Here is a 12,919-nt window from a genome sequence, read left to right on the forward strand (position 1 = left end):
GTTAGCTGATGAAACCTTATGATAAATCCATATCAGAAGACCTTCCTGGAAAGTGTCATATAGCTCATTAAACATTTACAGAAAATAATTATCACTGCCGCCAATTACAACCCATTGAGGGGTGAGTCATGCGACTTGGCAGATGGCCTCATTGTGTGCTGGGTTAGGTTAGCATGTCTTGGTTAAGAGACTAAAACGGTTAGCATAGCATATTTAGTTGAAGAGCTCATCGAGTGAAGGACACAGCAAGGTTTTTCAATTACCAGGAAATGGGACACATGGCCACAGGGAGATCAGTTATTTATTTTATGACTCATTTCCTTTCACTGAGAAACCACAGTCGCCTTCACCCCTAAAAACTCACACACGCGCGCACACACACACGCGCGCACTCAATAGCAAAGCATTGCATGTCTATCCCCAAGCGGCAGCAGACACAAGGCTGAAATGTGACAGACTTTGACTGTGAAGCTCAAAAATATTGAATGTGTTTTATAACCACTTGCAGTGAACGGGTCGGTAAAGTTATTAAGATAATAAATAAATGTAAAGATGTAAAATGCAATTTCTTGGGTTAAATATTTTGGTAGCTTGTGACATTTAAATGGATCAATGTCCTTAAATATTTGCAAATATGAATTTCATTTGGATTTCTCTTGATTTATGCATTTTAATGTCCATTCTAATAACAAAACTCATAATCTCATGAGAGAATTGTCATGTAAAGGAAACTGTTCAGCAGTTCTGTATAATTTTGTGCTGAATAAGCGAAAACAAAAGGACAAAAGCATCTTTCTACATAATATGTACCTAATATGCTCATTTCTCTTTATAAGCAAAAGTGTACATATACTCTGTTGGCAGTTTATAAAAGGTACAAGTACACCAAGTAAAATTAATGAAGCTTAGCACAACAAACCTACAAAAAAACCCATGTCTTCTATCTTTTTACTTAGATATTTCTCACAAGAGCATCACAAAACAGCCCTGCAAGGTCGGTCCAACACAATTCTTCTCATTTTTACCATTACATTTCCATGACTTTTACTGGCCTTTCAGGGAAACTGCCATGGCCATACATCATGAGGAATGAGAGAAATCCATGTCAAATTTTCTACCATTCATTCAGACTAAAATTAATTGAAAGCTACATGGTTTGACACGACATCAGCACACATAAAAACAAATCAACATAAACCAAAAGATTTTTTCCCAGTAGATCTTAGCTGACCTCAACGACCCAGGCATTTGTGAAGTCAATTTCCATGACTGTTCCTAAATTCACTGGATTTATTCTTAATAAGATTCATAACCAGGCCACAAATTTGCCATTTTCAAATTCTATGACGTTTCCACATTTTTCATAACCGTATGAACCCAGTAAGATTTACTGCAGGTCTGCTGCATCAGATTTCCATCGCGTTTATTAACCACCAACAGAGTGCATGTCAAGAATCAGAATCAGAAATGTTTTCTCTCAGCATCTTTTCAGCTGTGTGGCTGCGCTGCACACCAGGAGCACCTGAATCGACCTTAATGGCTAGCAGAATTAAGGAGTTGACATCACAGCATGCACACTGGCACAGCAAACAGGCTGGTGCAGGTGTTACTTACTCCATCCTGGAGACCAAGACACAACACCACAGTCAGAGGAGAGGGAGGACTTGACAGTGAGTGCAGTGAATAAGCAGGGATATGAAAAAGACATGAATATATGGGGGGTGGGGGGAGGGGGCGGGGGTGCCCAGGGGCAACAGGAAACTCTAGGTGGTGCACTAGAACTCTCACATGTTTGCATGCACATAGTCACATGCACATACACACTGAACCACACAGCACTTGAAGCTCAAAAGCTAGTGCTGGATTTGTTCCTATGCAACTGACACGATAGACATATTTACGTTTCTAAAAACAGATCCACCTTGTAGATTCTGTGTTTGGTTTACTCTAAATATGCTGCGACCAACACAGTGGCATCAATGATGCAGTGCTGACTGCAATAATTTCAACATTTTGTCCATCATGGTGCCTTCATGTTCTGTCCATTTTTCCACTGTGAAACGCTGATATTAGCCTTGAAAATCCCATTGCCACAAAAGAGAAGTCTACCACTGGGAGCGATAAAGCCGAACTAATCTGATCTGAATATGCTTTTATCTTGTTGATAAGCTCCTCACAGGTACGCCAACACACACATAAACAAGCCCCCGAGCAAAATCCTTTTAAATCCAATGAAATATCAGATTCTGTCCTCAAGACAGTTGGGAAGCTCTGATCAGCCACTTCTCTTACCTCAAATATCTCAAAGCCATAAATGTCCAGCACACCCATGACCTTGTGGCGAGTTTTAGTTTGTGCCTGCAGAGAGACAATATTTTCAATATCAGAAATGCCTGAGAGTGGTGGTGTGCAGAAAAATAAAGACGAACAACCGATTCAATTAAGAGAAATTTGGGATCCTACTAACTTTTATGCTTTCATTGATCCTGGTAACTAGCCAGCTAAACAGACGACTGTAGAGATTCTTGGCGAGGGCATCCCGGGCGTAGTAGGCCTGTAAATAAACACATTAAGTGATAATGAGGTGAAAATGGAGGAAGCAACGACAACAACGACAAAAAAATGCATTTATTTATTTATGAATTCCTACAAGTTTGTACTGATGAAAGTCAATGCTGAATTCCTAGCTGCCTCATAACTGTACGCCTCTGCCAAACAGTCCAGCTGCATTTTATACTGCATGTACTGCAGACTTCAGAGGAACTTGATATGTTTAAATATTTGGTTTTGTTTTTTTGTTTTTTTTTTTACAGGTACTTCGTAGTAACAAGTTACTCCCATCAGAAAATGGCAGCAATGAGTCTAATAGCTTTGTTACAATTACTTTAATATCTGCTTCAACAACCTGCCCTATGAGAGGCAGTGTCCCGACGTACCTTCAGCACCATATAAACGAAATAATCAAGGCCAGAATCATTGAAAGAGACCTTACAAAAAGGACCAGGAAGCAGAGGCGACTGCTACCCCCCCGTGATTCCATCTATTATGCTGGATAATGTCCACTGATGGATGTAAAATGGATCTCTGAGGATAATCCCAATAGTTCCCAGGATATATCAAAAAGCATTTTTGCTGGATAAGCACATACCTATTAAATATGACCAGAAAGTGGGGTTTTTGTGTGCGTGTACAATTTTGTCATAATTAGCATGTAAATTCTTGAGATGTGGCCCAAAGCCTCTGATGAGTTCATCTTGTAGTCCAAATGAAGATGGAAGGGACGGATGAGCCGAACACGTAACGCTTCCTGCCACAGCTGTGCCACCATGGAGGCGTAAACAACACTCGCAAACACACACAGTAAACACAGCTAATAACAAAGACACCACACCACAAACACTGGCTGACCACCAAAGTGGTTTCACTCGTGTTAACACTGGGAACCATTTCCCCCTGTGTCTTCAGGATCCACGAGACTGGAACACTCAACAGTTTGAGTGAACTCACTAACCTTTAAAATATGACCTACATTTGAATTTGAGAGAGAAATAGAGCTCATCTATAATGGAGAGCTTTTCATGTAACATTGACATAAATGAGAGATGGCAGCTAGTGGAGCACATACTGCGCGCCTGCGTGCGTGTGTGTGTGTGTATGCGTGTGTGTTTACGCCAACACAAGTAGGACAGAGAAGCACAGCTCTAGCAAATGCTGTCTAGATTCAGTTGGTTCCCTCTGACCTGGGCCACGTTCAGGGTGGTGGACACTTTCTCCATCTTGGCCTCTACCGTACGGTAGCTGAACGCCCTCTCCAGCACAGACTGTTCGATCCCCAGTAGCTCACACATCTCTTTCAAATCTGTTCAGCCAGCAAAAGAAAACACACACACACAAAATAACATTAGACTTCAGCAGCAAAAATGGGTAAAGAACTTTTCTATCATTCTTCAAGTTTATCCCCAGATAACAGAGCTTGTATTTAGACAAATGTTTGGCAGACATCGATCACCATCTGTATATTCCCCCTTGTTCAAATGAAGCATTTGTGGTTACTGATGCTTCTGCATCTCTAGTAATCTACTAGAAAATAAATATTACAAAAACATCTCTCTGTATTCCTTAGTGTTATCTTGTTAGTAGCTTCGAGAACCTTTTTAAATATCAGATTATTTTAAGAGTTCAGACCCAGGAAAGCAAACTGAAAGAATGTCATTTTCTAAAAAGCCAGTACAGGAATCAGTGAGAAACATGCTCAGACATGATCTCAACAGGCCGGTCTTTAATTCATTTGAGAAGAAAAAGAAAGGGAGAAAAAAACCCGATGTATTTTCTCACTCAGAATGTCAGTTAGATGATCATTCCACTGTAAATGAAATACCTGCCTTAAGAGAACAGCTGTGAGAGGGACAAAACACACACCCACACGCACGCAAACACACCCACGCACACTTGGTGAGGAGGACTACAGATGAGAGTCTAAAACAGCCAGTAGGGGGCAGTGGCTGAACAGCAGCTCAACTAAACATGCAGGTCAAAAGGTTTGTGTATAAAAATGCATCCAAATTAAATACTGCACAAATAAATGTCTAATATTTATCTTTCCATACCTAAATAGCCAGCTGGCTTTATGATTCAAAATTACACATTGCTGCCCAGTCATTTAAAACTGTGCTGGAAATTAGGTGTAAAATGATAAGGTCAACATTTGCTTCCTGTTCGTTCTCCTTCAAGCACACCGTTCTTGTCTTTGATGCGGCTCTCGTCTGTGCCGTTACAGCGTGACTCCGGCTTGAACTCAATGTTGCCGAGCTTCAGCACGGCTGCCACAAGCTCCAGCACCGACTGCACCTCGTCCTCCATGAAGCCCACGATCTGCATGGCATTCTGGGAGGGCAAAAGGGGAATAAATGAGTAAGTGCCGAATCAGCTGACAGTGTTGAATCCTAAAAGGAAAAAAAGAGACAGAACAAATTAGGAACTAAGCTATAATTGTACTTTGAACTGCTGTGTTCTCACACTCATAGACAAGTCAGAGAATTGCTGCAACATTTCTGCAGTCCAGGTGTGTGTGAGATGCAGATGCAGTTCAAATATAAATGTATTCAACAGCACCTTTAAAAGAGCTAGTGGTTCATAGGTTAAAATGCATAAAGGCCATCCAAGAAAGTGACAACAATTCACAAAAACTGAACATGAAACAGAGAGTGGCAGTCACAAAAAGGCTAGACAAACACCCCGTCTAAAACAGATGAATCCTGAGCGGCTTTTTTTCCCCAACTATCCCCAGAGGCTGCAGCCTTTAAGTCTTACAGAACCACATTTCACAATTTATTTGCTACAGACCACCTTTCCTTTTAAGCCAAGTCTTCCGGAAGCACAGATTCTGGCTTATAGTCATCAAATGTTGTGTCCATTTGAATAGCAAAAGGGAAAAAGGGCTTCAGCAGTCAACCTGATCTGCTGCATTTCTTCATTTCAGCTTCTAAAGTCTCAAACCTCTAAACAAACACTCTTTAGAGATTTCTTTGAGGTTCTCTCTGCCCAACTTAAAAAAAAAAAGTTCATTTAACACATAAAAACAGAAACAGTACCTCAGTATGTACCACGTTTATCTCAGCTGAAGTTAAAATGTACAAAATGTGTGTTTCGTTTGACTCTTAATAGGCCATAGCTTGGTCAATATTGTGGACGTGGTGGACGTTGGTGCCAGATGAAGTAACATTTGGCATGTCTGAGATGTCACATTCACAAGAGTGGGATGGACTTAAGAGGTCCCAGTGACCTTGACTTTTGACCACCAAAAATCTTCTGAGGTCATCCTGGAGTCCAAGTGGACGTTTGTGCCAAATATTTAAGACATTCCCTCAAGGCGTTCCTGAGAACACTGATGAGAACGAGACCGACAACCTGAGGACATACTGCCTCCTGCCCTCCACTGCGCGGCATGGAGGAATAAAAATAGAAGACCAATAAAAAAAATAAATAAATAAAATGTTTGAATTAAAGCCCAGTTCATCATTCTGGTGCCAAAAATGAAACAATTTCCTATACAACTCTTACAAAAACAAACAATAAATGAAGTTACATGCTTGAGATGACTGCTGAAGCCCGCAACTACTTATTTGCTGTGGTACTGAAGTATTGTTATTCTATTATGGAAGCTGAAGGTTTAACTCAGTGTCTGCGGGAGGAAGACAGTGTGGCCGTCTTTGGTTGTAACAGACAAGGCCATGTGAAGGAACTCATTGTTTAATGAGAATGTCCTTGTGTTTCCGCTGGTGAAATGCAGCTATATGGGGAATACTATGAAAACATATCAGGAGACGGGATGAGGAGCAGGATGTGGTGAAATGCAGGAAAATAAGTACAGTAGACTTTAACAGAGACAGCAAAGACTTCTTCAGTGGCAGAGTAGAGCACACGGGAGCAGGACTGATAACCGACAGAAGAGACAGTGTCTTCTAGACACAACATCCGATGTGTCACCATCAGTAAGGACAAAAAAGACGCAGTGCACATGCGGGCAAGAACACAAACACAAAAGGAAGCAGCTGCTTGGTTTTCCCCAAAGAAAGGCTGCTGCCACTATGCAGCTACTTGCTGAACAATTGTTCATTGTTTGCAAAATTATGCACATGGAATTTCCCATGGTTGATCAATACAAAACTAATAGTTTGCGTTTTGGTTCAAGTTCAGGTTCAGTTCAAAGGTCACCAGGTTTTTTTTAACAGGAGGGAGGAAGTCTGGGAAGGAGTTTTTTCCACTGTTTAGTGCAGGCGATAAGGAGAGATCAGACGGCCTCCTGCCTCTGTACAGGATTTAGATGAACTCTGGGTGATGCAAACAAGTCAGTGCTGCATGCCGGAAGAGCAATTCAGCGGTGAAGTGAAGTATGTGTTATTTATGTCGGAGTCGGTTGGTGGTTTAGAAAATGATAATCAGTTCATTTTCGGGACAAGTGAGAAGTTCTCGACCAGTCTCTGTGGACGACTTTACTGATTCCATAACTTTTATAGGAAAACTACAGTATTTACTGTCAAAATAAACGATGATAGAAGTTTAAATCAAGACTTGATGAAGTAAGAATAATGTGTTTCAGATGTCAAACACAGCAGCTTTGTTTCCATGCACCGTATGGTTTGACACCATTGATTAGGTGCGGAACAATTTTGGAAAATGTCAAGTTGTAATTATTTTTGGCGGATACCGCAACCGTGATGTGAGTCACAATACTAAAAGCAATTACTCTGGTGTCATGATTCATATTTAAAATGAAAAACATATTGAAATGATAATGGGGGGGACTTCTGTGGGGATCTGTGCCTACGTATGGTGAATACCATCCGCAGCACCCCAAATACTTCCTATTTTGCCCTGAGCAAATATTGCACTTCTTTGGATTTTATTATAGGCATTGTTGAGGTTTCCTTCACATTTTTTTTTATAGCCATGCCATAGATTACTTGGTGTATTCCAATAGACAGTCAAGAAGATTGTACCAGGTTTATTTTAATGGTTTTATGTGAAGGTTTTGCTCCGTACGACTCCCAGTAGTAGATGGAACTACTTCACAGCCCAGCGGTAATTAAATAGTTTATGTTGTAATCTATAAGGAGAAACAAGAATATGTAGACTTAAATAAAGAAATATAAATGCTGCATGACATTTAGCAGTCAAAATTAATCGAGACTAAAATGACTTCATGGATGAAATGGCAACAGTTTTTTTTACAGCGATGCTTTTACAGTGTAAACAAGGAGACGTGAGCTTAATGTATATTTGGAAGGCACAACGTTACTGCATCCAGAAAAGAGAGTTGGCTTTCTTTATACCACTTTTCCACAGCACTGTAACAGGTTTTGTTTGTTTTTTTTAACACAGGTAAAACCCACTAATAAAATCCGATTGATCCCTTCCCCACTGTGATGAGACAAGGGCTTGTCTTTCTGGTTTTTCTCCTGGTACGTCATGTTTGATGTCATACACACTGTCGGAAAACACAGTAAACAGTAGAAAGCAGCCTGGAGGGCTTCTGTTTTTACCATTTTATTTTAATAATATATTTCACATCAACCCATATTTGAAACTCAGCACATACCGAGCTATGTGACAACGCTGCTGAAACCCAGATGGGTTTAATTTTGTGGCTGGGATGACAAAAAGCCAGTGAAGTTAACAGTGGAGGCAACAAGATTTCATTGTTTCTGTGTATGTTGTTGATAGTGGAGCCTCCACCGCTCTTAATATGTGGGTTCAAGATCAGAAGTGGGCTGCAGATCACTGCATTCACCACGGTTTTGTGTTCAAATGATTGGCGAGCCAGAGGCGATTTATACCCGAGTCGACAGCATTTGACCTGGTAGTGACTGTCGATTAAACCCTTTCCCATTGCACACAAAAGCCAGATGTTGGTGGTTTTTTTTGGCCAGCGGGAAAGAGGCTTGGGTGACTTGCTGTCACTGCTGCTCAACACTCAGGCATGTATGTTTCGACAATGGGAGTAAGTCAAATCAGTAAGCGCCGGAAATGTTTCTCGTCCAGCACCCAGTTTGTGAGTCTGACCACGATCAAGACAATCGTGTATTGCACATGTGCTGCATGCAGTACTCACTCTGACTGTCCTGAAGTTAGCTGCATCATCCAGCCCATTGACCACAGCAGAGTCCAGGCTCAGGTAGTTGTATTTGCTGAAGTCCCGGTCCAGCTTCAGTTTCTCTGTTACACACAAACCACATGACCGTCACTGAAACTAGAAATGGTTAGACGGAAGAGGCCGAGCAAGAATTACACACCTACACACTCACAACTGGCAGATGTCGGATAATAAAATGAAAAATGCACTTGATGACGCAACGACCAAAAGTGGTTTACTGAAAAGAAACTGATCTAATACTCAGGCCAATGTCACGTCACACACAATTTCCACAAGGTGCACGTCCTCATAGAATTACTGCTGGGGACATTATTCTGGGAGATCAAATAGCGCTCTTTAAAAGCCCCCTACGTGTAGAAAAGAAATCCATTCCTCTGGTGGGAGCATGAGTCGGATTTCATTAGTGGCTGCATTAACTGCAACTGAATCAGGCCCCTCTGATGTGTGCACCGTGGAGTGAATGACCATTATGTTGTTCTCCTGTGTTCAAACAATGCTCGCTACCCATGGAAAAGCAAATACAAGGAACAGGTCTCCCAGGTTCTCTTTGTTCTTTGTGGTGTTTGTTGAGCAGGAAGATGTGTCATTAATGCCTCTGCCGTGCGTTTGTCCAGCCGCAATAAATCTGGAAATGATTTACTTGTAACAAGTTACATCAAAAACAAGAAATTGCATCGAGGTAGCTTCACGTGTAAATATAGAAATGATGATGAAATCCCAGGATTGTGATACATAAATCAAAGTTTTGAGAGCTGACAGATCCAACAATGGTGAGATGTACATATTACTGCAATACTCTCAGATCTCAATCTTCAACTTCAGTTAAAATACTTTGATTTAACGGCAGTTTACAGTGTCATAACTCACTGAGTGTGTCGTCAGAGGCTCCAGACAGCAGCTGATAAAAGACATGGAAGTTCCTCTCTCCTCTTGGCTGTTTCACCACACGCGACTTCTCAAGCAGATCTTAAAAAAAAAACAAAATCAGATGACGAAAAGAAACAATGACACATGCTGACAAAACAGTCACAGGAGTTGCAGAGGAGTTCCTCAGGAGCCATGTTTAAACTTTAATTTAAGGATACTCACTGTCTGAGAGCTCGGATGGGTTCTCGGTTTAACATGTATTTACGTTACCATGGTGACAAAAACCAACGCTGCTCATTACTTTTATGTATAAACACACTTCAAGGAGTGTATGTGAAAGAAACCACACAAAAGCATCATTTATTTTTTTCTCCCGGGTTTCCAACTCACTGCCACAGTACCTGATTAAAAGAGGAACCATCATCTGTTCACCGCATTAGGCTGAGAATCATTTAATTAAAGACCAACTACAGAGCCCAGCAGCCTCAGCTTCCCTGCCAGTCTGGCAGGATGGTAGCATTCAGTTATTCTGGTTAGAAATCATCTAATTTTGGGAGACTTAAAATCACCTTTAGGCATCCATCCTCCACATTTAGCCTTTTAGCCTCTATATTTACTCATCTATTCTGCACAGTTAGACTTCTAGCCTCCACACTTAGCCATCTACCTTGAGTCCCAAACCCTACGCAGGTTTGTGTAGAAAGAATTAAAAATATAGTTACTCTAGATACATATGAGTAATAGTCCTATTCATCCCAGCTGGCAACAAGGTTGTGTTAGTGTTGCACTTAGCATAACTGGAGTAAACAAACTGCCTTAGTTACAAGTTGAGGACAAACATTGCTCAAGGGATTCTGGAGAGTTATGACCACACCAGCATCTAACATGCAGTTACCTTTAGATTCATGTTCTAATGTGGCGTGGACAACTCAGGAATGGGCTATCTAACCGACAGACCCATATTAACAGTCTACTTTTCCCTCGTTACTGTGTGCTTGGTGGTTTGTGTTCAACAAGCAAAGGGAAATGTGGGATCTGGTCCACGAGTGGGATTAAAAATGACACTTTAACTAATGTGAGTTGTTTTGAGTCTGGGGTCCGGACTCAGTTTGGCTAAGTATAACTGTCTGCTCTGCCTTTGATGATTATCACATATTGTTTTCTGCAAATTTATATAAAAACGCAGTTTGCGACACTGGTTTTGTGATGGCGCCTCTATGTCTTGCATTTGATGAACTAGACTTCCATTCTCCATCAAAGAATTCAAAATATAAATATCCCCCTGTTGGCTTCTGATTTTTATCTAGAAGGGGACCTTAGCACAAGTGATTTACAGGGGAGATAATTTAATTTCAGTGAAGACTTTATGATGCACTGGAGTAAACATTTTGGAAGACTAGCCACATTGACTGCCATTTTAAATATGATTCAATTTCCAGCCATAAAAAAAATGGCTCCAGACATCAAAAACAGACTCATCCTGTGGGTGGGCAATGAGAGGATAGAAGAAGCACTTTCCGCTGCATCTATGACACACTAGAAGTACCTAACTAGGGACCTGGAGTTTTCAGAGTTGATGAAGAAGCAGGTTGACTGCGAATCTGTCGCACCCACTGACCATGACTCACAAGAGTGGCTGTCAAAGAGCCAGCACATCAATAAAACAACACCTAAGAGTGGCTGATGGTTGCAATATAAAACTGTTGTCAAAGGTAAGAAAAGTACCACTGAGCAGCCACTTCTTTTATATCGGCCTTTTAAATTTATGCTTCATACTTGATTTAAATAGCTGTCGGACAGACACAGCTCTGTCAAAAAGAGAGTCCGTGTGGAGGGAATGAAGAGTTTCAGATCATTCTCCTCCCAAGGGAACTGAAGTGGCCTTTCACCTTGTGTCCAGCCAAACTACTCAGTTGTCATCGTGCAGCTTTTGTGGGCCACAGCTTCTGATTTTCTACATCCAGAGGATGTTCCATCTCCCGTAAACACACATGCTAAAAAAAAAAAGAGTGGGGACAATATCCTGTTTGGGCTAAACATGTTGGCCACTTGGCTGCCAAGTTCTTATCACAATTACTATAGGGCTGAGAGTTTGCTTTTCACAAAGGAAGTACTCAGGACTGAGGTATGTACATAAAGAGAATTTAATGAACTGAGGCAGCGAGAAAATCCTCATCCAACTGTCTAGCCAGCGAGTCACATGTTAGTGGCTCTTCTTTACAGTCTCTCTAGTGTTGGACTAAGTCAGGCCAACAGACAGAGGTTTACTTGTGCCTCAGCCATCAGCTCATCTCTTTGTTTCTCTGACCTCTGGCGGGGAATCCAGCACAGACAAAACAATGTGAACGGAGGCGAGATAAAAGCAAAACAGAGAAAAGAGCTGAGGAGAGCGAGTCAGATGTATGTGGAGGGCGTCTGAGAATCAGATTGGTTTCACCTAAGCCTTTGTACAAGTCTAGGGCTTTCATTCAAAAGCACAAGTACATTTTAACAATTTGAAGATGTCAAACCATATTTAAAAAAACAAACAAAGCAAAAACAAAACACCATACTTTGAAAAGAGAAGACTGGCAGTGTCTTACATTTAAACTCTGCCAAAAGGCAAATAAATACTAAAAGACAGCAAATATAGCTACAATATATGATTTTTTTTTTTTTAAGAAATACTATGATGGTATCATGTTTGTGGCCTGTGATGTGTTTTACCTCTTTTCTACCGACGGTCTCCGAGTGTCAAACGCAAAGATACTGTTACTTGCAGTTTGTCTCAGACTACCCATTTAGGGGTGTGTGTGTGTGTGTTTTGTGTGTATACTGTAAATGTTTAATTGTAGGGTCATTTACAGCCCAACAATACTCACAGTTGCTGATGACCCCACCCAGTGGATCTCCTTTGAAGTCAAACTCAATGTCCATGTACTTTCCCTGTGGATTAGAGTACAACAGTTACTACTATAACTGGACCAAAAACCAAGCTCATGAGTTAGGTTCCTTTCACAAGGAGGCATTAAACTCCAGTTCATTCATTCAAGTTACAAACAGCGCACCATCTGCCAATCATGACCAGAAGAGCAATGAAATACCTGGCTACAGTGGAGGAAAAGACCCCCTACCCTGGCTAATAGCTTTGCCACTAGAAGGCCTAAATCTATTTCAGGCCCCTTCTCTCCCTCCTTCCAACTGAAACTTGGAAGTTAGAACAGAGGGTCCTGTGTATTTTCCATTCAGATGTATTAATACCAGACAGGTCTTCAGAGCAGATTCAGTTCAACTGGCGAGTCTGCTCCAGCCTAACTGCACTCAGTAGATTGAAAAGACAGCTTGATTCATAGGTCCCTGATGAACTGATGCAGCTCTGATGAAGTGGTATTTCGTGGAGAGACCAGAGGATCTAGTCTA

At 41.2% G+C, this 12,919-nt stretch overlaps 1 protein-coding gene across 4 annotated transcripts in view; it reads right to left on the bottom strand.

Annotated features, from left to right (window-relative positions):
- myo1b (myosin IB) overlaps window positions 1-12,919 on the bottom strand; it is a 64,974-nt gene that overhangs the window by 18,800 nt on the left and 33,255 nt on the right. For all 4 annotated transcript variants that reach the window (XM_086219765.1, XM_086219766.1, XM_086219768.1 and 1 more), the window contains exons 7-13: window positions 12,382-12,445; window positions 9,521-9,619; window positions 8,612-8,715; window positions 4,737-4,884; window positions 3,741-3,859; window positions 2,468-2,554; window positions 2,293-2,358 (exon numbers count right to left, since the gene is read on the bottom strand). In XM_086219765.1, coding sequence (XP_086075891.1) covers window positions 2,293-2,358; window positions 2,468-2,554; window positions 3,741-3,859; window positions 4,737-4,884; window positions 8,612-8,715; window positions 9,521-9,619; window positions 12,382-12,445 — 687 coding nt within the window. The remainder of the gene's footprint in view (window positions 1-2,292; window positions 2,359-2,467; window positions 2,555-3,740; window positions 3,860-4,736; window positions 4,885-8,611; window positions 8,716-9,520; window positions 9,620-12,381; window positions 12,446-12,919) is intronic.

The sequence above is a fragment of the Aulostomus chinensis genome, chromosome 12, assembly GCF_037954235.1.
Source record: "Aulostomus chinensis isolate RoL2024-O1b breed Wild chromosome 12, RoL_Achi_v1.0, whole genome shotgun sequence".
In the NCBI taxonomy this organism is placed as follows: domain Eukaryota; kingdom Metazoa; phylum Chordata; class Actinopteri; order Syngnathiformes; family Aulostomidae; genus Aulostomus; species Aulostomus chinensis.